Below are 24,371 nucleotides of genomic sequence, written 5' to 3'. Positions count from 1 at the left end.
GGACATACCATTACCAGCATTTACCTATAACCGTTGCATGTCTTCAACATATACACATAATCCATATATAGGTGCTGAAAGGGGCCATTGGGTCTAGGAATTGCTCCTCTCACTGTTCGCAAAGTGTGCCCTGCAGTACATTTTTGGTGCATGATGCATTTCACAATAAACTGTGCTACATGTTCTAACAAATTTGGTGAAAACCAATCTTCTGCAAGTGTATCAGCAAGACGCTCTTGAGTCATATGCGCCGGGTAGTGAAGCTGCTCCAGTGCTACCCTCAATAATGCTAAAGACATAGCTGGCTTTCTAGTGCTATCCTGTCTCCAGATTGCCTCGGTGGGGGCTAAAGAACACCTCTGCTTTCTCCATAAATGTTGCTCCTCATGTGAGGCTCAGCCTTGTATTTCAATTAACTGAACAATAGACAACATTTTAAAGCCCTCTTTTACCAACATGCATTGTCCTGTCATTTGCTTAACACTTCTTAGTTCGAAATCAGAAATATTTGGGAAATATGCTGCTTGTTTGGCTTCTACCACTATGGCTTAATTTCCGTGATAAATTACGTTGGTTGTTTTAGTATGTGCTGCTCATTTTACAACTGGGATACTCAATGGGAGTCTCAATGCCTCTATAAGGTTATCCAATAGGGCCACATGTTGCACTGGAGTGCCATCTGCTCGGAGGAAGCCCCTCCTTTTCCAGCGTGACAAGCCTGTGTGCACAGTTGATGTCACATAGGCGGCGCAGTCAGAGTAAAACCGTCACTCCCTCCTCCTCATATCTTTGGTGCGCAGTGATAAGCACCATTAATTCTGCAACCTGTGTTGAGCAATGCTAAGGCAATCTTGCGCTTGTCACTACTTCAAATTCACCCTCTCGGTTCAACTTTACTACTGCTTACCCAGTATGCCTTTCACCAGTAGTTTGATACATTTTTGAAGAACCATCAATAAAAAGAACTCCCCTTCCCCATCTGAAAGCATTTTCTCTAACGCGGGGAATATCATCATAAAATTCAGTATACATTGTGCAGTTATGTACATAATCATCCTCTCCTAATGGTTCCGCTATGAATGTTGCTTGATTCACTATTCTGCATATAACAATTTTGATTGCAGGGTTCAAGATAATTACCTTGTACCCTGATGCTCTTTGTGTGGTCAATGTACTTTTGGGTTTCTCTAGAATGGCAAGCAATGCATACTCATTGAATAATGTTACTGAACACCCCATTGTAATAATTGAAGACTTCTCAATTGCAAATGCAGTAGCAGCTAAAGCTTGTTCACAAGGGTAATTCAATTTCATACTTGCATCTAAAATCCCACTGTAATACGCCAATGGTTTGTGTCCATGTCCTAATGTTGTTTTCTGTGTGAGAAATGCTGTCATGACTTCTGCATTTGAATGAGAAAATAATTAAAATTCTTAATGATAGTCTGGAATTCCTAACACAGGGCGATACTAATTGCCTTTTGTAATTCCTCAAATCCTTCAGTCATTCTATCTGTCCAAGTTATCTGACTTTTGTCTACCTGTGCTTCTATAAGTCCTTCAAAGAGTGGTTGAATATAGGTGCTGTAATTGAAACCCAAGCCCTAAAATAGTTACATAGGCCTAAACACTGTTGCATTTTCTTCACTGTTTAAGGTTCTGAAGTCTTCATAATTGCTTCTGCTCTTTCAGGTGAGACTTCAGAAATTAGCTGTTCTATGTCCAGGACCTCTTCCTGATAATATTTTAACTTTTCTTTGTCCACGTTGTATCCCTTCTCAGCTAATATGATCATGGGTCACACTGAGTCTTGACTGCACCATTCCTCTATCTCACTGCACACCAATACATACATCATCTACATACTGTATTATTGCACACTCGAGCTGTACATTACCTAGGTCCATCTGACGGACCCTGTTAAAGATTGATGAGGACTCACAGTACCATTGGGGCCAACAAGTATGTTTCAAACAAATGTTTCTATATGAAAAGGAAGTCAAATCTTCATGAAGGGGAATTGAGAAGAAAGCATTTTTAAAATCTAGAACTGTGACATTTTTAGCCCTAGACGCAATATTATATAATATTGTGGCAGAATTTGAGACTAAAGGAAACACTGCTGCATAAATATTGTTTAGGGGGTGAAAATCCGGAATAAATCCCCACAACCCCCCAGTTGATTTCTTCACTGGGTACACAGCCGTGTTATATCGGGACTCATATGGCACCAATATTCCTTGCTTCATTAAAGCAGAAATGGTCTTGAACATACCTTCTCCGCACATAGGATATTGTTTTGCTCTTGGAAAAATTGCTCCTAGTTTAAGCTTGATTTTAACTGCCCCTATCCTTTCAATAGGCCCACATCATATAGACTGGAGGTCCGTAAAATATTTGGTGCTTTCTCCAAATCTTCCTGGAAAAATTACTGATCCTTTTTTACCATCGCCATTCTCTGCGGTATTTCCATACTCTTCACTTTAATCCAATAAGTGAGATTTATAAAAATTACTAATTCATCATCAGAATAATCATCCCTAAAAAGCTCTTTGTCTGTCAAGTCTGTCCATTTATATCCTTCACCAAGTGCTATCACTGCTCTCCATCCTCTACCCTCATCATCTGTTTCATGAACAACCACTCTTTCTTCTTTGACCACTGCTGCTTCTAACTCTAAAGAGATAACCTGTCCTTCTTCATCATTCCTGGTTATTTCTGGTCTTAACAAACACTTTTCAGGTATTCTTAATATTTTACCTACCAATTTAGGTAACCTCAATAATAAAACAGTCACTCCATACCTAAATACTTCTGGATCTAAAGGGACTCTTCGTAATGCTTTCTGGCCTGTGAAGGCTAGTATAAATTCGTTCACATTCATATAATGTGTCCCTGGAGTGGAACACACTATTCCCTCATCTGTAAAAGATATTGGGCCTCATTACGAGGCTGGCGGCTGTGGAATGAATGGTGCCAGTAAGGGACCAGCACCGCTCATTCCGGGCCACCACATTATGAGGTCTGCAGCGTCATCTTGGGCATAATGTTCCCGTTGTTCTGTATTATATTGTGGAACATGGCCCATCCCCTCTCTTGGTGCTTGACAATGTTGCTGCATGGCCCCTCTACTTCTACATTTTTTGGCTATATGTCCGAACTTCCTGCAATTCCTTCATTGTTATGGCTGTTCATTAAATCCTCCTCATCCCTGAGGGTTCTGAAATCAATCTTGTCCTCATCCCCTGGGTCTGTTCCCTCTTCCTCTTGGCAAAAATGTTTACCCACTCGGATCCATAGGGTATACTAAATTACTCTGCTGCACTGGTTGCATCTCTTGTGTCGTCATACCCTCATTACTCATCAATACCGCTCCTTCTAAGGCCAGTTTTGCCAATTCTTTTGGAAGTAACTCTGCTTCCTCCTGCTTACTACTCTTGGCTTTCTTCTCTTGTAACAATCGGCAATGGTGCACAATAGTCAATGTTATTACTGCCCATGGCTTTGCTTCCATCCCTACCTGTATCTTCATCTGCCTTTGCACTGGCTCGTGCAGTCCCTGACATAAAATGTGGCAAAATAATGCCACCACAGTTCACTCCTCTCGAGATGCCATCTTTCTTGAATAGCTTGAATAAAAGCAACAGGATCTTCAGCCTCACCCATCTTCCAAGTCATGATCGCACCAATATCTGATGTATCAGGATATTGTACTCTGAGCACCCGTCATGGTTTATTGTGTTTTGTGCAGTCCCACGCGCCTATCCTGTCACCAGCCCTCTCCCCTAGGATGGCTAGTTGGCCTTTTATCTGATTTATAGCTAACGTCATTCCTGATGTCATTCTTTCTAACTCATGAATCAATTTTTCTGCACCGGAAGTCAAACTAGGTAATTTACATTTCAAATTATCCTTGTGCATTTGTGGCCACGGAATATATTTTGGTATCCTCCCCTTTCTCCAATAATGGGAATTGTGAAAACCCCGATAAATATTCATACCCACCTATACTTTGTTTCTACCAGGTGGGGCTAGTCTTGCTCATTTGTCTCTGTCCTGGTAGTGACCTTAATCTGCTTACATAAGGTGGGGATACATCCCTTGTACTGTGTGACCGTGCTCGTGGTCTCTCAGTGTATGGTGTTGATTCTGGTGTTTTTCCGTTAGGGACCTCTAAGTCTGACTATTTTTCCCCTTTCTCTGTAATCAAATCTTTTGAGAAACCGCCTGCGTCCTCTCTTCGCGCTTTCTCGTTTTTTTCCCTTTCTTCATCTGACATCATTATGCCCCAGCTTGTGTGACTTCCATCTCTTTTCTCATCATCAAGCTTTAGTATACTGAAAGACAGTGCTCTATGCTCATCTGATAATGCATCTCCTGACCCTCCTGTTTCCCTCGATAAAGATTCTTCAACATCCTCTTGGGTTTTATTCCCATCATTATCTCTCATATGCCTATATAAATCCCCAATCTTCTTCCCTATGTTTTCTGCTTCATGCTTGTCAGCCAATGTCTGTATTCTTGGCATCCCTTGCAGCTCCCTGCTGGGCTGTAATGACCCTCTCTCTTCCTCAAATCTTTCTTGCGCTTCAATCGGCACTATGCTTCTATGAAATAGAAAATCTATCTTATCATCTTTAGTCCCCTACTTCTGTTCACCTCATCTTCCCTTTTTCTCATCTCTCTTTTCTCTCTTTCATCTTGCTTTTTTCAACCTCCGTACTTGCATTCTCTGTATTTCTATCTCCTCTCGCTTCTTCTCTACTAGCCTCTCTTTTTCTTTTCTTACCTCGTACCTTCTTCATTCTTCCTTTTGCTCCCTCTCTTTTTCCTTTTCTTCTTTGTATGCTCTCTCGTGTTCTCTTTCTTTCTTTTCCAACTGTTCTCTTTCTTCTCTTTCTCGAACCCCATCAATGCCCTTATCATCTAGCTTAAGTAATATCTGTCCTCCCACCCTTTCATTCTTTACTATCGTCACTGCCTTAGCCTTATGTTTCACTTCCCTTTGTCACCTTGCCTCTTCCTCTATCTCCATCTGTCTGTCCCTCCTGTCCTTTCTCTCAACACGCTGTTTCATTCCATCCCGTGTTGGCATATATTTGCGTTCTCTACTTTTGCTCTCTTCCTTATTATCCTCATTGTTATAAGTGGGGGGCTCGTATGGTGGATTAGCATACCCCTAAAGGATCAAATCCTTGTTCCTCAGTATCTGTGCTCTTGTTTTCAGAAGGGCAAAGAGGAGTTTTTTCAGAAGTGGAAAGAGGAGCTAAAGGCAATATAGTCTCCTCCTAATGCTGATTAAGACTCCACTCCTTCTCAGGCGCATCTTATTTCCCGCTGTGATACATTTTCCACAACTCTAAAACAGCCAATCTCTTCTGTACCTTCTTCACCTAGTATGTAGCATGCAAATATATTGTCATATGTTGCAATACTGTTCTGACAACGAACCCTCTTGAGGCCACGGCATGAGTGTCTTATTAGTTGTGCCTCTGACTCACTCTGTGTGATAATTGTCTTATCTTTGGTGTAAAAGAGGAGTGTCCCCCATTATGAACAGTCTCGACTGCCAATACTTACAAGATCTTGTATTCTCCTATTTATTTTATGAAATATACCACACTGATTAATTTGATCAGGCACCATAAATTGCGGCTTATTCATTTTTTAACCACTTTAAAAATCTACGCAATGATGTTCTCTTTGTTCCTTCATTTACACTTTCTATAAATTTTAACCATTACATTTTTTTTATTATTGATATTTTAATATTCTTTTCTTTATTTATTATTCTGCTTTGATTTTTACCCTCCTGATTGATGTTGATCTCCTGATATAAAAATCTGATGATCTCCTTAATTGTTTACTATCGTCTTAAATCTCCTAATCTAGACACAAAAAAGTTTACACTGACGTATTTATAACCCGATACACATGTGCACTTTAACATTTTCTGTGTATGCCTTTATTTACTATCTTCAGTCAATGTATCTCATCTCACTATTTACTCCATGTTGGTGTTGGATGCGCACACTTCTTCTGGTCCTTCCCTCAGGAATCCTTAAATATTACCCCTATTTCGAATGTTAATGTGTACCCCTCCACCACTCCTCGAACCAGGAATTGAGGTATCTATTTTTCTTCTTTCTTATCCCCAAAATTCCTGTTACTTCTATACATATTTGCAACACAGTCCCTCCTCCTATTTTTGCCACCTTCAATGTCCTTCTTACATCCATGGCTCAGCTTGAGCCCCTCAGCATCAACTCTTCCCCAATCGACCAGTTTTCCTTCAGTCCGCAGGGCACTTGCAGGGATCAGACAGGAATTTCATCAAAGGGTCACCTGTCGACCGATTCTTCTCACACAAGTGTATGTGCGCACTGATCTCCACAGGAAGCTCGACGGTCTTCTGGCTAGTGGCAGAATCAATCTAGAGCCTGAGAGTCTAGATTTGGGCCTAGGTCGAATAAACCAGAACCATCCGCACAACTACAAAAATGGGCTCTAGCACCTTCAAGCATCTCATGTGCTAGATGGGACTATCAATAATGATGTTGGACCCAAATAACCAGAAAGACTCAAAGAATAAGTACTACTTTATTATCAGCATGAAATAATATAGGGCAATCTGGCGTATAACAGGCAGTAATCCACACACTCAGCCCCAAATGTGATTATACAAAGGTTGTATACCTTGATATGTGTCATTTATAGCATCATTCTATGTGGCAAACTAAAACCTATTAAAGGGAGGGAATGGTTAGGGGAACATATGTACATATAGTATACATTACAGTTAATAACTTCTTTGGCTGCCCCTTATCTGGTGGCCACGCCTCGAACTACCTCTAAATACATATAACAACAACAATTTCAGGGGGTTGGTCTCTGCAGCATTGTATAGCATGTTGCTACATAGACCCTCTGTTTGGTTGGCATGCTTTCCCAATCTTGGACTTTCAGCTCATTAGAGCATGTAAGCAAAATGAAACTCAGGCACCACAATCAACGTCAGACTACTCCCCACTTTCCCAATGAGTCAATCGTCTCTCATCAGTCAGGCCCCAAGCCAAGGCCTCTCCTTTGTAGTTAGCCAGGCTCTCTGTTCTGCGACATTCAAGGGAGTGTAGGCACACTATTATCTTAATTTGGGCTTAATGAATAGACCTTGTTTTCAACTTCAGAATCACTTGTGAGGAGACCACAAATGTGTTCATCTATTACCTCTATTTACTGCTATTTGATTGAATTGTGCTGGTTGTCATTACACTTCTTGGCCTCTGGAGACTTGCTCACTCCATCTTAGGTGGACTTTTTGCATCTTTAATTGTCTAATACTTGGCTCTTGTAGATGTTTTCGCCATTACTGAATCTAAGAGAAATATGTCTTAGGTACATGGCTTACCGTTTTGACTCCCCTTGTGCTTTGAAATTATTCCTTGAAATAGCATCCTCGATCCCAAGCCAATAGATGCCTCTTTATTCATCAAACAAAGCGGTTTTTCCAACATCTCCTAACTCTGCAGCCCTGGTCCGTCTCCAAGGTAGCTTGAATGGTTTTAATACCAGTCCGACATCCATCTTTCCATTATAGCCGCTCTTGCCATGTTTACTATCCTCTGCAGCAAGCTTCTATATGTCTCATCTACCTTGCGTTTCTCTGCATATACATTTATTAATCAGCAGGTTACTTTATCTTCTTTGCATATATACAATGTATTTATATTCGATTACATGTTTCTCTTGTTACTTCAGTTACATCTTTATTCTTTGAGTATTTGCAGATCGTTTCAGTGAGTCTCAGTATCTCTTTCTATGATATCACTCTGCGCTTGTCAGAATTCACTTATAGCTCTATGATGTCCAATGGTGTGTGCAGACATCCTTCCACCCTCTCAGTGCGAGGGTACATTTGAAACGGTTGTCTGAGTGCATATCGTCTCTCATACACTTGATGCGGTATTGGGATGATACCTGGTGTCCCACATAGGGCTCTTCTCCTATTGTTCCGGTATGGCGGAGGTGAGGGGGCGGAAGCTAGGGATAACATGTCCACCGGCTCCTCTGCACTATACAGAATGATGCAAACAGGTATTTTCACAATCACTATTATCTAAAAATGTTTGCAGAAGGGCAAACACGAATCAGACTTCTTTTTTCTGCATAACATAAAAGAAATGTAGTGAGCACATTTCTTTTAATTTCATGTAATGTTATGTAGCACACATGGGAAATAAAACTGTCATCTTCATGTTTGCCCCAGTGAAATCAATTTCAGGTAATACAGATCAGGGGTAAACCTGTTTGCTCCATTCCTCATTGTCAAAGTAGCACAATTGGTGCTAACTTCAATTGCTTCATTGATTTGCAGAGGGGCAGAGTGTTAGTACTCCGCCCCCAGGAGAAGGGGACTGTGTTGATGGGTTTATATAGAGCCTGCTCCCCTGAAGACTTAATGGCTCTTGAATGAGCTCCCATCGGTGCTTAGACTATTTGGGGACTAACCATATTTAACGTCTTTGTGGCTGGACAGATGATCTTCTGTAGATCAGAGGTAAGCAGGAGGGCCTTACAATGCATTGGAGCCTGGTCAGAGAATGCAGCGCCCGAGGTTATAAGTGCAGTATAAATGTGGTCCCTTGAAGGCACCCGCGTGTGCTATACCAGGCATCCAACCTGATATTGTTTTGTGCCTGAATTATCAAATAAACAAGGTGGTTTTATTTAAGGAGATAAACCCAGTGACTTTGAGTGATATGGGCAGAGGGAGCCTAAGCAGGTGGGGCACATGGACCACAGGGAAGAGAGTGAGGGATCGCTGTGTGCGCGATAGACACCAGGACAAAGGCTAAGAAGTGATGTGGTTTTAAGTTGATGGGCTTACACAGAGCTTGGGTCCCAGAAGTTGTTTTGTGGTCATCGGCTGAAATGTTTTCGTTTAGCGGGGAGACCTCCCACTGATCTCCCAACAGAAGAAAGAAGGAGAGACCCATGGGATTTCCACATTGTCTTTTTAGGAAGGGTCTAAGACCAGCTGCATGTCAGACACACAGAATTAACTCTACACAGGCAGTATGAAAGAAACACGTGGCATGAGGCATATGGGCAACTGAGATGAAGCGCTAAGAGGTATCCCAATAACTAGAGACTTGGTAGGTAAGATACATCGAACTATGGTGAAGAAGAAGTAACCCACAATTCTGACTCACAAAAAGAATGCAGAGCAAACCCAGTTGACGGTCACTTAGACCCACAGTAAGACTGACGAGGACATGTGGGGAAGAAGGACCGGGCTGGAGAAGCAGGAGTCTAGGGATAAGACTCCAAACATAAAAGACCTTGGGAAGCAGGAGAGTCAAAGAATGTCCACATGGGAAGTAGAGCCAGGCAGCCCCAAGAGATTCAAATGTGCCCATTAATGGGCGAGGTTCAAATGTCCCCATTGAAAGCAGTCGAGACACCAGCATGGGCGACATAAGGAGAACTGGGAAAGGCCCCGTGAGGAGAAAAATCAAAGGGACAGGTGGAACCTCCCTCCCCTGACTCTGAGACACAGGCACACAGGGGCAGTAAAGAGCCCCTGGTGATGTGGCAGGTGCGCTAATAAAATACAGATGAAAGGAAAGAGAAGCCAATAGCATGACACGGAAATGAGGGCTGGAGGCAAACACATGCAGGGGCTCACTACAGAGAGAAAGGTAGAGTGAAGGGCGTCATGGGGATAGGACGAAGGAGAGGCAGCTTTGAGAGGAAGAGGGATGGTCTAGGGCAGGATAGGCATGTTAGGGAGTAGAAGAATAGGGAGCGGGAAAGACACCCAACATGAGGTGAGGAGAAGAAAGAAAGGAGGGAGAAGAAGGAATTAAGTTTGCAAAATGTGGAAGGGGTGCTTGGCAGAAACTGAGATGCCGGCTTGCGCCAGCACCCCAACCAGCAAGTTTGTATCATCTAGACTGGATGGTTATTGGTCTCACTCTCCCGTCTCCTCCACAGGCTCTCCGTTCCGGGATGAAATCACCCTGGCCATTCTGCAGATGCAAGAGAACAATCGCCTCGAGATCCTGAAACGCAAGTGGTGGGAAGGCGGCAAGTGTCCGAAAGAAGAGGACCATCGGGCCAAAGGTCAGAGTACAAACCTTTCTCCCACCGCCCAACGTCAAGCGCCTGCTCTACTCTTGGGCTCTCTGACCCCCCCCGCCCTTCCAGTCCCCACCCCACCCATTCGCCCGCTAACATTCCGTCATCCGCATGGCCAATATTTAAAGCCAGCATATTTCTATAAGTGATGGTCAAAACGATTGAACAAACAAAATACATTAATTAACATGCATTGGCAATGCCAACAGTTTCGGCTTTTGTGTAGGCATGGGAAAGGCATTTAGGAGGATGTAGTTTGGGTGGTGAGGGGCAGGAAGTGGGTGGGAATGGCCAGGAAGTGGGTGGGAATGGCCATAGGGATTAGCATGGCTATGGGCAGAAAAAGGGGTGGGTAAATAACCAAACCACACCTACCTACCCGCTTTGTATTCCTCAAATGAAATTGATGAATAGCTGAACACTAATGCAATAGTTCCGGCTCACAGGTGGTGCTTAAGCACCACCTATTAGTAAAAACTAAAAATTATTCTGATGAGAAACACAATGGTAAACAGTCCTGTAGTGTTCTTTTATTGCTGCCTGCTAGTCAGTAAAACTGTGTCCCCCGACAGGTCATTTTCATGGATGTACATGAAATCTATTTTCCACTGGGGTTTCGGTGAAATGTAACATTCATTGCATTTTACTGTCCCTGATTCACAGACACCCCAAAAAACGATAACATGTTTTCAATATATGTATAAGGGATATTGCCCAGAGGCAAGGGGCGCACTCACATTGATTTATTTTAAAATTTGTTTATTGGCATTTATCATTTTTACAATTACATGGCACTGCCTGTGCCCTTGATTGCAGGATGCTGAGCATTTTATTAACAACAAGATTAAAACATTAACAATTTACCGATAACTGTCTCCAAGTTTCACATCACTCTTAATAGTCCTGTATCAATTGGGGGTAGGGGGGGCGTAGCCCAGCCTGTGAGTGGGGAGGGGACCGAGATCACCAAGATCTCTCTGTGGTTGAGGTCAGCTGTCCCGGTGGTTCTGTATTTCATTTGTCTGTATTCACCGGGGCTTGTCATCCGAGGGGTGAAACAGTGACCCTATAAGTTACTTCCATGCCTCCAGGGTCATGCTTGAGGCATCTGTGGATCTGGTGACACTGTCTTCCCATGGCCTTGTTTCGGCATGCACCCATCGTTCCAGCTCCCTGTGCCATATCTTATACTGTGGTCCAGCAGGTTTCTTCCAGGCCATTGCGATCGTCCTCTTGGCCACGATACTCATGATGTCCATCAATTTGGCCAGGTGTTTGAGTTTGGCCGGTCTGGGATACGTTCCCAGGAGGCATTCATCTGGAATCCACCTGTATCTGGTCATTCCTGCCTTTTTGCATGTCTGTTGTATGGAGCGCCACAGGGACTGCGTTTTAGCACACAATCAGAACATGTGAATCAAGTCTGCTCCATCTACTCCGCACCAATTACAGTTGGGTTGTAGTAGGGTGTTAAATTTCGCCCTCCTAGACGGGGTCAAGTACGTTCGCTATAGCAGATTCAATTGTATTTGGCTGAATCTGTGGTTTCTGGAAACTGATTTTGGGCACGCTAAGGCCCTTTCCCATTCTCCTTCGGTCAGTTCCCGGCCTATATCAATTTTCCATTTTCCTTTCAGTTCAGCGCTGCGTGAGTTAGGGGTGTCACTCAGGTGGCCGTAGATCTGTGATATTGGTTTCCAGCCCTCTCCTAAGTTGTAGAGTAGCGTGATTAGGGGGTTAGGGTCTGGTTCTGCAGGCCAGGTTGCCCATTTGTTTCGAGCTATAATGCGTATTCTTTGGTACCATAGGAACTGCCCTGTGTGGATATCAGCCTCTTCTTGTAGCCTCTCAAACTCCTTAAAGGTGCCGTCTTCATATAGGTCTCCCCAAGTGTAGACCCCTTTCTTCTCCCAATTTCTGAGGTGTTGCAGATCCGTGTCATTTTCACACAGGCCTGCAAGCAACGGCATGTCCGGGGAGTAAGGGTGCTTAGCCTGGTCAAGCACCCCTGCTCTGTTCCAAATTTTCCTTCCGAGGGTGGCCAAGAGGGTGCATCATTCGTTAGCTTCTGGGGGGCCAAAACGAGTTCTCTCAGGTGCATCGGGGAAAGCATGGGCTGCAGTAGGGGCGTATCTGATGTTTCTTCGTCTGCTTACCACCTGGTCACAAAGCTTAGTTGCGCTGCCAAGTAATATTTCTCCAGGTCAGGGAGTGGGATTCCCCCCTGGCTGTACGGTAGGACCAAGGCTGTGAATGCTATCTTATGTCTGCCCTTCCCCCATAGAAAGTCTCTGATTATCCTTTCCATTAGGCGAAAGAAAGGGGCTTTGAAGTAACAGTGTACATTCTGAAACCCGTAGAGAAATCTTGGGAGGACAATCATTTTAATTATAGAGGCTCTGCCCATTATGGATAGGGGAAGCTTCGACCAGCAGTCCATGGATTTTAGTAGAGCGGGGATTACCGCCCTCGTGTTCCGTTCGTGCATTAGTTCAGGGGTATGCATTATGTTTATTCCCAGGTATTTAAATGAGGTTACCTCCCACCGTACCCCCACTGCTGGGAGTTCTTCAATATCCCTGTCCCTGAGGGCCGCTAAAGGGAAGAGACAGGATTTCATCAGGGCGCACTCACATTGATAGCAGGATATCCCAACAAGCTCTCAGGTCGTGAAGCTAAAAGCTTGCGGGATGGCGTTCATTGGGATTCATTAGCTACTGCTTTTTTCATTTACTGGGGGCTGGGACTGGAATGTAATCTGCACCCAAAATCAATGTGGTGTGACCGCTGGTCTCCCTATATGCCAAAATGGAGAACGAAGATGGGGTTCTCAATTCAGGGCTGTCCCCTGGGACACTTGCACCTTGTTTTGGAGAGGTGGGGTGGAGGGTATTGCAGTGAGCTCAGTGGTCGGCAGAGGGACCAATTGTAATGGGTTATTTATAGTGCTTAATACCCAGAGATTTGTGCAGACCCCGGGATCAAACCTGTGTTGCTCTGCATCGTCTTGGTTCCAAGACCAGCGTGTTGCCTCTGAGCTATCCTCTCGAGACTTCCAATCACTCTGGGATTCCATAAGGGGGGCAGAAGAGTGGCTGTGAAGGGGGCGGCGTTACGTTGGAGTCATGGCAGAAAAGTACAGGCTTGTAAAAGGCGAAAAAACATGGGCCGAAAATAAGTCTTGCAATGACTTGAAATGATTCTTGCTTTATTTTGCCCATCCTGAATGGAAGCCTATCGTTGCCAGCTTGCAGATTGGTGTAAGCCTAACAAATGCCTCTGGATTTAGAAAGAAGCACAGTGCAGGAGAGCAACTGTTTTTAGCCATGGAGTCAAACATCATGCATTTTATGCGTCGCCCCCCCTTATAGTCAGCCACCATTTGCTCGCATTAAGAGACAACAGCGGCTCCTCGTCAGACACTGCTGCTGTGTCTGCAGCCCTTCGACTCTTACTGGACTTTTAGGTGTTTAAATTGAAGATAAAACACATCTTAAAAAAAATCAAGCTAGCTATTTTGAGCTCGGAATGTCTCTGACCGATGAGAAAAGCTGTGTGTTAAAATGGGTCAGCAAAGGCGTGGTCTGTCTGCTCTCCCAGATTCGGGCTCTGGGGAGTCCAGAAAAATCTGGCCCAATCACAGCACTAGACAAACTACTTTTCGTTCACGCGAATAGGCCGGCCCACGGTGAATAGGTCCGCGAATGTCCCTATAAAATGTCAGTAGAGTTCCCTTAGTCGGATGAATACAAGGGCCAATTGAATTGTTTAACAACAACATAATAATCCCACACCTCTCATAATACCTCCTCTCAAATCTGCTGCCCGCGTTTACCTTGGCATCTGCATCATCGCTCCTCACTCATCTTCACCTTACCGCTCCACCTGTGCATGGATTGGAGTTGGTCATCAATCGCAGGACCTGATATTTGGGGGTAAGCAGAGGCATGGGACTGTGGAGTTGGGGGTATTCCCGCACACTCCTCGATGGGTGGGTTGGAAAATTACTTACCTCCCACGTGGGTAAAGGGGCACACGACTAGACGTCAGTGGGGAATTGACAGGGCTTATCATGATTGGATCAAACAGCCTTTGAAAACCAGGCCGTGCTTTGACTCCTCCACCAAGGATCCTCCACTTACTTGTGTGAGGGGCCCAGGGGCCGTGTCTGTGGAGTGGCAAGGGTGTCAGGCTATCGTTTAGTTGGCCAAGGAGATCACCTCTCTGCCATCACCACAGGCTGGTGCTTTACTAAATGCTCCCGAGTGGCGATGATATGCCACGCGTGGTGCTTTGGGGACGAGTCGCCCGACTGCGGTTTTGAGTAAATAAAGTAGTTGACAACATTTGTGTTTATATCCTGCTTTTCGGAAGGGATCTTTTGACAAATAGAATTATAAATGTTTATTCTAAATCACACCTGAAAACGCTTTCCTGTCAATGTCCTGGATCTGGCCGACACACAAACAATAGCAAGCATGAGTTAGGTGGACTGAGCGCCCCGACAATGTAAATGTGTTTTACAGAATCTTGCCTAACTACTGTGAATCGTGAATGAGCGGGAAGGAGCGGAAAGATGGTCAGGGACTAGAGTGGGCCAAAGGGAAATCCTGCGCAGGGACGTCATTCCGTAATCATTCACTCCCTCTCCCTGAGGCGCGCGACACCCGGCCTCCAACATTTACTTGTCTTTCACTCTGCTCCGCTTTCTTGCTAGGCCTCTTTATTGTCCGCCGTCTTCACTTTCATCTTTTCCACCTTTATCCTATCCCAGCCCCTCCCATTTTCTCTAACCCCCTAAAGTTATGCAGAAAAACAAACTGACAAAAGTAGTTCAAGCCTACCCCAACACTGCCACCTACCTTCTCGGACATCCGGCCCATGAAGCGTGTGTCAGTTGAGGATTTTGCCACCACTTTCTCTCCCCCCCTCCACCTTTGGCTGTCTCACATCCTGACACAGCTATGTCTCTGCTCTACTCTTCAATTTCTGATATGCTTGATGCTCTTGCCCCTGTCATGAGGTCTTCCTGTTCATCCTCTGACAAACTGTCCTGTCGCCTACTACAAAGGCAATCACCGACTCTCTGTCCTCACTCTTTAAAATCTGCAAGGAGCTGGCCAACCCTGCTGCAGTCTCTACCCCTCCTGTTGCCTCCCAGGCTCTTTGCAATGCCCTTGCCTCTCACTTAATTTAAAAAACCCAGGACATCGTGTCCACCCTCTCCACCCACACCCCTCCTCATCTGTGCTTGCTGACCCTCCTTTAGCCACCCCCCACCATCCTTCTCGTCCTTTCCTCTTTTCTCCCCTGACAAGGTCACTAGACAAGTCTGATCTATGAAAGCCTTGTCTAAACAGGTTCATCCCTGTTCCTCTAAAACCATCAAAGACCACACTGACACCCTTGCTCCGGCCCTTGCTGATTTTTGCAACCACTCCTTTGCCTCGGAATCCTTCCCCTCCCCTCTGAAGCACTCCTTTGTGCATCCTCTTCTTAAGAAACCCACAGCTGATCCTTCTTGTCCAGCTAACTATCACCCAATTTCCATTACTCCCTTTCTTGGCAAACTCCTGGAAAAGTTGGCCATCTCTCAGCTTAACCTTCATTCCAATTCTGTTGGCTCTCTCCATGACCATCAGTCTGGCTTCAGAGCTGCCAGAAGCATGGAAACTGCTCTCCTGAACATCCGTGAAGATCTGCTCTCCAACCTTGACTCTAACATTCCCTCTGTCCTCATCCTCCTCGATCTCTCTTCTGCCTTCGACACGGTCAACCATACCATCCTGCTCAACCGTCTCTGTGAAAACCTGGGTATCACTGATCAGGCTCTGGCCTGGCTGACCTCTTTCCTCTCAAATCGACCCTTCCAGGTCCAACTTGGGTCCATCCTTTCATCTATCTTCCTCTCTACTTGTGGTGTTCCCCAGGGGTCTAACCTCTCACCTTGGCTTTTCAACCAATACCTGGCAACTCTCTCCCACTGCATTGCCACTTTCTGCTCAAGTTTCCAGTGCTTCGCTGATGACACTCAAACTCATTTTCAGGCTGCCCTGTGCCACCTCTTCTCCCTCTCTCATCTCTGATTGCCTAACTGCAATTCAAGATTGGTTGCCGCCAATGATCTTTGTCTGAATGCCAGCAAGACGTAGCTCCTCCTCATCGGCACACTTCACCATCCTTTCCCCTCACTCTCTGGCCGGCCTCCCTTGGCCCTCCTCCTACCCCCACCTGTGAGGCTAAGAACCTCAGGGCCATCTTTGACTCCACCCTTTCCTTCTCCGCCCACATCTCTGAGGTCTCTAAAAAGTCAAATTTCCGACTGCACCCCCTCAGAGGTACTCTGCCTTTCCTCTCCTTCCCCCAGAAGATCTTGGTATCCCAAGCTCTGGTTCTCTCTAGCTTGGACTATTGTAACAGCCTCTTTCTAAATCTACCTGCCTCTACTCTCCGCCCTCTGCAACTAATCCAGAACAGGACTGCAAGACTTGTCCCTGCCCCAAGCCCTGGGATCGTATCTCTCCAACTCTGAAATCTCACCATTGGCTCCCAGTGGATGCAAGGATTAAATTCAAAACCCTCTGCATTGTCCACAAGGCTTTCTGGGTCCTGGGTCCAAAATACCTTCAGCTATTCCTCCGCAAATACCTCCCCTCTCTAACTCTTCGCTCCTCTACCTCCAACTCCCTCAGGGTCAGTTGTTTTTCAAAGAAACGAGCTGGGGGTAGATCTCTGTCTTCGGCTGTGTTCTCCCTCCGGAACAGCCTCCCTGCCACTCTAAAACTTGAGGAGAACCATATCCGGTTCCGGAAGCACTTCAAGACCTTCCTCTTTTCTTCTGCCTTCGCTCCCCCTCTCCCCTGCTGATCTGTTCTCTCTTGGCACCGTGCACCTGGCAGCCCTCTGTCCACTGGGCCCAGGTACCTGCTCACCGTGCCACCCTCCCCCTCTGCCTCCAGGCCACCCCTTGCACTGGGGTCTGTATCTGTAACCATACAGCCCCCCTCCCCCTTTTTCTTCCTGCAATCAGACCTACCCTGTCTGCTGCCTTAAACCTAGCACTTGCAAATTGCTGGCTGCACTAAAACTGTTTGTTGCCTTTATTATTTATTTATTGTTACTTATCTGTTTCTCCTCTGCTTCACACTTTCCACTTCTCCCCCTTCCATGCACTTTTCCCCGCCCCTCTCCCATGGACTTGCGCGTTTCAATGTCACTGGGCCTAGTAAGATCGCTGTTTTGTTCTCCCCTGTTCCCCTCCCTTGCCTTGTCGCGCTCTGAAACACTTGTGTACGAGCGCGATAGAAATAAAATATCAATATCAATATCAAAAGTGGAAATATCAAAGATGATCCTTCCCAATCTTTCTCCCGGAAGGAAGGGTGTAGCCCCCGATGTCCCTCTCCTGTGTAAAACGTGGCCATTCCAGTGCTGGAAGGATGAACTAATGGAAGAATTAGGAAGTGTCTCTGTCATGTGCATAGCTTTCGATATCTCATTCCCTTTCAGCCAATGTTACTGGACATGCAGATTGCTTTGCCTGTAACTCTCTACAATTAACATTATATTTTGTCTATAAAATGTGCAGCACATAATTCTGTTTAAGTTACCGATGAAACTTGCTGTAAAGCCAAATTCTTGAATATAACTTTACACCGTCACTGACAGTTCTGAATAGTGTGCAGGGGACGGGAGGATTCTACATATGAATCCTGTTTCCTTTCTTGTACTGAGAGGTGGTTCAGTGCCAGGACCACAGTCCCCCCCCCCCCTGCAGCTGAACTCGTATTTACCTGGTATCTTTAGGTCTATTTAGAAGACCTCTTCTGAACATTGGTGTGCACCTATAACTCTTGGATACTTCTCTAGACATGCTCCGTAGATATACAGTAACAAAGCTAGTGTGTTACTAGCCTGCCCCATGCATGCTCCACACAGATATAGGAACTGTACCAGTGTGTGACTAGCCTGCCCCATGCATGCTCCACACATATATAGGAACTGTACCTGTGTGTGGCTAGCCTGCCCCATGCATGCTCCACACAGATAGAGGGACCATACTAGTGTGTTACTAGCCTGCCCCGTGCATGCTCCACACATATATAGGAACTGTACCAGTGTGTGACTAGCCTGCCCCTTGCATGCTCCACACAGATAGAGGGACCATACTAGTGTGTTACTAGCCTGCCCCGGGCATGTTACACACAGATATAGGAACTGTACCAGTGTGTGACTAGCCTGCCCCATGCATGCGCCACACAGATATAGGAACTGTACCAGTGTGTGATTAGCCTGCCCCATGCATGCTCCTCACCGATATAGGGACCGAACTAGTGTGTGACGAGCCTGCCCCATGCATGCTCCACACGGATATAGTGACCACAGTAGTGTGTGACTAGCCTGCCCCATGCATGCTAAACACAGATATAGGGACCATACTAGTGTGACTAGCCTGCCCCATGCATGCTCCACACATATATAGTGACCACAGTAGTGTGTGACTAGCCTGCCCCATGCATGCTACACACAGGTTTAGGGATCATACTGGTGTGTTACTAGCCTGTCCCGTGCATGCTCCACACAGATATAGGAACTATACCAGTGTGTGGTGTGACTAGCCTGCCCCATGCATGCTCCACACAGATAGAGGGACCATACGAGTGTGTTACTAGCCTGCCCCATGCATGCTACACACAGGTATAGGGACCGTACTAGTGTGTTGCTAGCCTGCCGTATGTGTGCTCCACACAGATATAGGGACTGTAAAAGTGTTTGACTAGCCTGTCCCATGCATGCTCCACACAGATATAGTGACAACAATAGTGTGTGACTAGCCTGCCCCATGCATGCTACACACAGGTATATGGACCATACTAGTGTGTGACTAGCCTGCCCCATGCATGCTCCACACAGATATAGGGACTGTAGTAGTTTGTGACTAGCCTGCCCCATGACTGCTCCACATAGATATAGAGACCATACTAGTATGTGACTAGCTTGACACATGCAAGCTTCACGCAGATATAGGGACCATACTAATGTGTGACTAGCCTGCCCCATGCATGCTACACACAGGTATAGGGACCATACTAGTGTGTGACTAGCCTGACATATGCATGCTCCATGCAGATATAGGGACCATACTAATGTGTGACTATCCTGCCCCATGCATGCTACACACCGATACAGTGACCACAATAGTGTGTGACTAACCTGCCCCATGCATGCTACACACAGGTATAGGGACCATACGAGTGTGTGACTAGCCTGCCCCAAGCATGCTACACATAGATATAGTGACCACACTAGTGTGTGGCTAGCCTTCCCTCTGTATGCTACACACAGATATGTGAGCACAATAATGTGTGCCTAGCCTGCCTCCATGCATGCTACACACACATGTAGTGACCAAATTGGCGTGTGACTAGCCTGCTCCATGCATGCTACACACAGATGTAATGACCACAATAGTGTGTGACTAGCCTTCCCTTTGCATGCTAAACACAGATAAAGTGACCACAATAGTGTGTGACTAGCCTCCCCATGCATACTATACACAGGTATAGGGACCATTCTAGTGTGTGACTAGCCTGACATGCATGCTCCACACAGATATAGGGACCATACTAGTGTGTGACTAGCCTGCCCCATGCATGCTCCCCGCATATATGTGACCACGATAATGTGTGTCTAGGATGACTCCACACAGATATAGGCAATACACAAGTTTGTCACTAGCTTGCCACCATGCATGCATTACACATATATAGTGACCAAAAGAAAAATATAACTAGAAATAGATGTGAAACAGCAAGGTTGCCCCATGCATGCTACACACACACACACACACACACACACATATATATATATATATATAAATATATATGGTGTGTCCAGTCTGCCCCAGGCATGCTCCACACAGATATAGTCACCAGCCTAGTGTGTTCCTAGGTTGTCCCCATGCATGCATCACACAAATTTAGTGAATGGTGGCTAGCCTGTCCCCATGCATTCTCCACACAAAGAATGCATTCTCCACACCGAGATATAGTTACTAAACGTGTGCCTGACATGCTTGCTGCCATGTCTGCTCCACAAATATATAGTGACAACACTAGTGTGTGACTAGCCTGCCCCATTTAGGCACAGTGTTCAACTTAGTCTTTGCCTCCACTCTATATGCAGATAGAGTAGATAACCTAATGTGTAACTAGCCTATTTCAGGCATGCTCCGCACAGATACAGTAACTACCCTAATTTGTGACTAGTCTGCCCCATGCATGCTCCACACAGATACATCAACTACCCTAATGTGTGACTAGCCTTCCCCCATAAAAGCACCCCACAGATATAGAGGATGACCACATTATTTTGTGGCTAGCATGCCCCAATCCCTTGTCCACACAGAGATATAGTGACTAAATGTGTAGCTGACTATCCTGCTTCCATGTCTGCTCCACGAATATACAGCGGCAACACTAGTCTGTGACTAGTCTGCCCCATGTAGGAGGTATAGTGTTCAAATTGGTCATTACTTGCACTCTCTATGCAGATAGAGCAGCTAACCTAATGTGTGACTTACCCACCCCATGCATGCTTCACACAGATAGAGTATCTGCCCTGTTGTTTAGCTGGCCTGCCCCCATGCATTCCTCACACATACACAGTTGCCACCTTACAGTGTGGCCAGCCTGACCCATGCATGTCCACACTGATTATTGACCACACTACGAATGTGCAACGTGCCTGCTCCAATGAACATTCAGAGGTATACTGATCCGAAACAGGCTTCACTTTCACATGCAGTGCGCACCCCATTGTAGGCATGCCCCATTCAGGCACTGAGGCCCATCCAATCCGTGCCCAGCATGCCCCTTTCGGGGATGATTTATACAAGTACTGACCTTCTTTGTAACCAGGCTGACTAGGCTGAGCATGTGGCGCACAGAAATAGTGACTGCCCCAGTTTATTACCAACTTTAACTTAAAACTAGCCCACACTAGCATGTTGGGCCTGCAGTTCAGGCATGTCCTATTGCCCTGTAGGCCAGTCTTAGCCTCTTCCCAGGCAGACTCACTTAAGTGACCCACCCAAATCATGATCTGCACGTGCCTCTCATGTATGCAGAAAACGGATACAGTGTTTCGACCTAATGTGCAATCAGCAGGACTCTGCTTGGCACGCTCCACAAGCGGCCGGTGGCAACCCTGCCTAGTTTGCACCTGGTCCATTCCCTCTGGTGTAACTTTGTGCATCCCTGACAATGCTCTCCTCTCCTCCCGCGGCTCTAGGTCTGGGCATGGAGAACATTGGTGGGATCTTCGTCGTCCTCATCTGTGGGCTAATCATCGCAGTGTTCGTCGCCATCATGGAGTTCGTCTGGTCGACAAGGCGGTCAGCGGAAACTGAAGAGGTAAAAGACTGATCATTTGATTCTTAAGGACAGCGAAATGAATAACTGGAAGGACAGGCTGATAATTGGAATAGAGCGAGACGAGAGAGCACGGACAGGGAGGGATACCGGCAGAGAAGAAAAGGGAGGGAGATGTAGTACAGCAATAACAAAATAGTGAAACAGAAACTGGAGGAAGGGAAGGAGATGAAGGTGTATCCTAGCCCAGAGAGACACGATGAAGAGAGAATACAAATTACAAGGTAATGATAAAAAGTAATAGAGATTACACGATGATAGGGAAAGAGGGGAAGAGAGTCAAGCAAAAGAGCAGAGGCAGAAAGAAGAGCATCAGAGATGAAGAGGAAGCACATGCAAATGGAAAATAATAACTGCAGAGAGAAAAGGAAGAGTGGATTTAGGGTAAGAGAAAGGAGTGGATACATAATAAAGAATTATAAGAGGGCATCTAAAAACAGGGACTCATCCTTATGTATCTAGATACACATTTTAGGTTATGAGAAGAGCAGCTGAAAAAGGGAAAAACATCCCAAAATTAAAAATGTCAACAGAGGCAAAGGCATTACACCTGGGCACTGGTCTTGTCTGTGTTCCACGAATGCACCCGAGCTTTATAAGTCTGGAAGATGTTTGAATGGCGAGGAGATAACACCTTAATCCTAGTGTGTCTTCCTTTTCCTCTCTCCGCACTCTCGCCTTCACATCCATTTTGTTTCTTCCCCAGGTATCCGTCTGCCAGGAGATGCTGAGCGAGCTCCGCAGTGCCGTCTCCTGCCGCAAGACCTCTCGCTCGCGACGGCGGAGGAGACATGGGAGAGCGACGCTATCCCTTGCCAAGCCACTCCGCTCTGTCCGGGAGATGCGACTGAGCAATGGCAAGCTCTACTCCGGGACTGCCTTAACCGAACCGGGCCCTGGGCCCCAACGCCTCTTAGATGAGCCACCAGGGCCACCTCGCAGCTGCACGCACATCCGCATTTGCCAAGAGTGCCGGCGGATACAGACGTTACGAGCTTCCCACCTCCCTAGAATACCCCTGTTGCCGCCAGATGGGGGAACGCCACGGCGAGCACAGCCAATGGAGATCGGTGACCAAGAATGAGCTCATGAATTTGATGTTGCATTCTTTCTTCTCAACAGAGAACTGTGATTGTGGGGAACTTGTGGGCTGAAAAGATTTGCCTTCACTTTTGCGGAGGTTATTTTTTCTCGTCTTCGGATTTGAGTTTGACACCAAGTGTGCGCTGTGCGTGCGATGGGACCTCAGACTGGCCCTGCCCCACCACATGGTGGGTGGAAGGTGTAATTGACCCATTCTCCCACTAAAGAGTTTACTCTCATCATTTTTGGAGAATTTTTAGTTTTTTAAGGGGTGGGGACAGAATTGGCAGGAGAAGAGTATGGCCAGAGAAAGAAAGATGGCTGCCTCGTTTAGGCACCGGATCCATGCGCGGGGAAGCGCCTCGTCTGGCACACCTTCCCTGTGGCTGCTGCGCCGCCCACCGGCATTGAACTCAGGGTTTATTAAAACAAAAGAAAAAATGAAAACAGAAACCGCCTTGCAATGGAATTTCAGAACTGTCTAAATTCTGTGCTTTTAGAGAACAAAACGTCTTCTACAATGGACCCAGAACAATGCGTGGAAATTTGTTAAAATAGAGCGGGAGCCTAGCTCCATCTTGTCTCACTACCGTTCAAAAATGAATAATCATGAACACAATTAAAGTGAATAACGGACTTGCTCTGAACTATAAAAATATTTCTTTCCATTTGTTTTTTGTTTGTTTTGCTTTCTCTGATTTAGTGTTTTATGTTTTTGCTTTTGCTTTCTCAAGGTTTTTTGACCCAAACCGGTGAGGTTGGTCATTGTATTTTCCGATAGAGCAATACTTTTGGATCGAATACATCACTTGAGAGATAGTGCTTGGGCGGCCATGCCCACACTAGTCTGGGAAGGTATGTGGAGTGTGGCAAAATGTAGTCACAAGCATTGGGTGGCTGAGAAAAGCATATAGAAAATGTGTTTTTATGACAGGTGGGAGTGATTGACAAGTTGAAGAGGAAGGCACCCTCAACCCCCGCTCCACGATTGAACTTGAAGTGACGTGAATAGCTAGGTTCCTTCTATTCTATGTGCTTCACCATTGGTCATGGGGTATGAACTGAGTGATGCCGCCCTTACCCTGGCGCCTCGACGTATGTATTAGAAGTGAGAAAGGACTCGCCGTCCAATCCTCACACGTTTAGGAGGAAAACCCTGTGGGAAGAATTGGTTTAAAGGTTTCCTTCCCAACCACCTTAAAAGGATCTCAGACTACCAGGGTTGGTAAAGCAGTGGTTTACGGCTCCTAGTGCATTTGGTGGTGCCCGCTCTTGTGCTGGCCTTCACCGGTGGGATGCCCCTTTGGCCACCATGGAGGGGACTGAGCTGTAGGGCTTTTCCCACTGAGTTGGTTTGTGATGGTGCAAGGTGCGATGGGTCGCATTCCTTGGGTGGCCCCAGAGTTGACTCGCTGGTGGCAGTCCTCCTGTCTTATTAGCTCGGCTGGGGTCAGTCTTAAGCAGAAGCATATAAGGAGAGCAGCTCCCCCCTCCCTCCAATGGTTCCCACCTGCTGACAGGGGCTTTTCAGGGAGACTCATACCATTCAAAGCCACGCAGGTGGGGTCATGGGATGCTGCCGATAAAGCCCCTCCTTTTGCATGAGAAGCTCATTTTCCGGGTCCCTCTCAGGAGGCTTGTATTGTTGCTTCTCCTGGGTCAATCTCAGGGTGGGCGACTAACCCATTGGTTTATATCACCATGGAGTCTATGGGC

General features: G+C 46.0%; 1 protein-coding gene across 5 annotated transcripts in view; it reads left to right on the top strand.

Moving 5' to 3' along the window:
• The window catches only part of GRIK5 (glutamate ionotropic receptor kainate type subunit 5), a 1,788,232-nt gene extending 1,764,905 nt beyond the window's left edge, over window positions 1–23,327 (top strand). For all 5 annotated transcript variants that reach the window (XM_069640936.1, XM_069640937.1, XM_069640938.1 and 2 more), the window contains 3 exons: window positions 9,997–10,125; window positions 21,433–21,554; window positions 22,279–23,327. In XM_069640936.1, the coding sequence (XP_069497037.1) occupies window positions 9,997–10,125; window positions 21,433–21,554; window positions 22,279–22,656 (629 nt within the window). In that variant the 3' untranslated portion in view covers window positions 22,657–23,327. The remainder of the gene's footprint in view (window positions 1–9,996; window positions 10,126–21,432; window positions 21,555–22,278) is intronic.
• Window positions 23,328–24,371: the final 1,044 nt, after the last annotated feature.

The sequence above is a fragment of the Ambystoma mexicanum genome, chromosome 1q, assembly GCF_040938575.1.
Source record: "Ambystoma mexicanum isolate Mex_15411 chromosome 1q, UKY_AmexF1_1, whole genome shotgun sequence".
Taxonomy (NCBI): Eukaryota; Metazoa; Chordata; class Amphibia; order Caudata; family Ambystomatidae; genus Ambystoma; species Ambystoma mexicanum.
The sequence above is the reverse complement of the archived record's forward strand: the minus strand, read 5'-3'. Positions and strand labels throughout refer to the sequence as shown.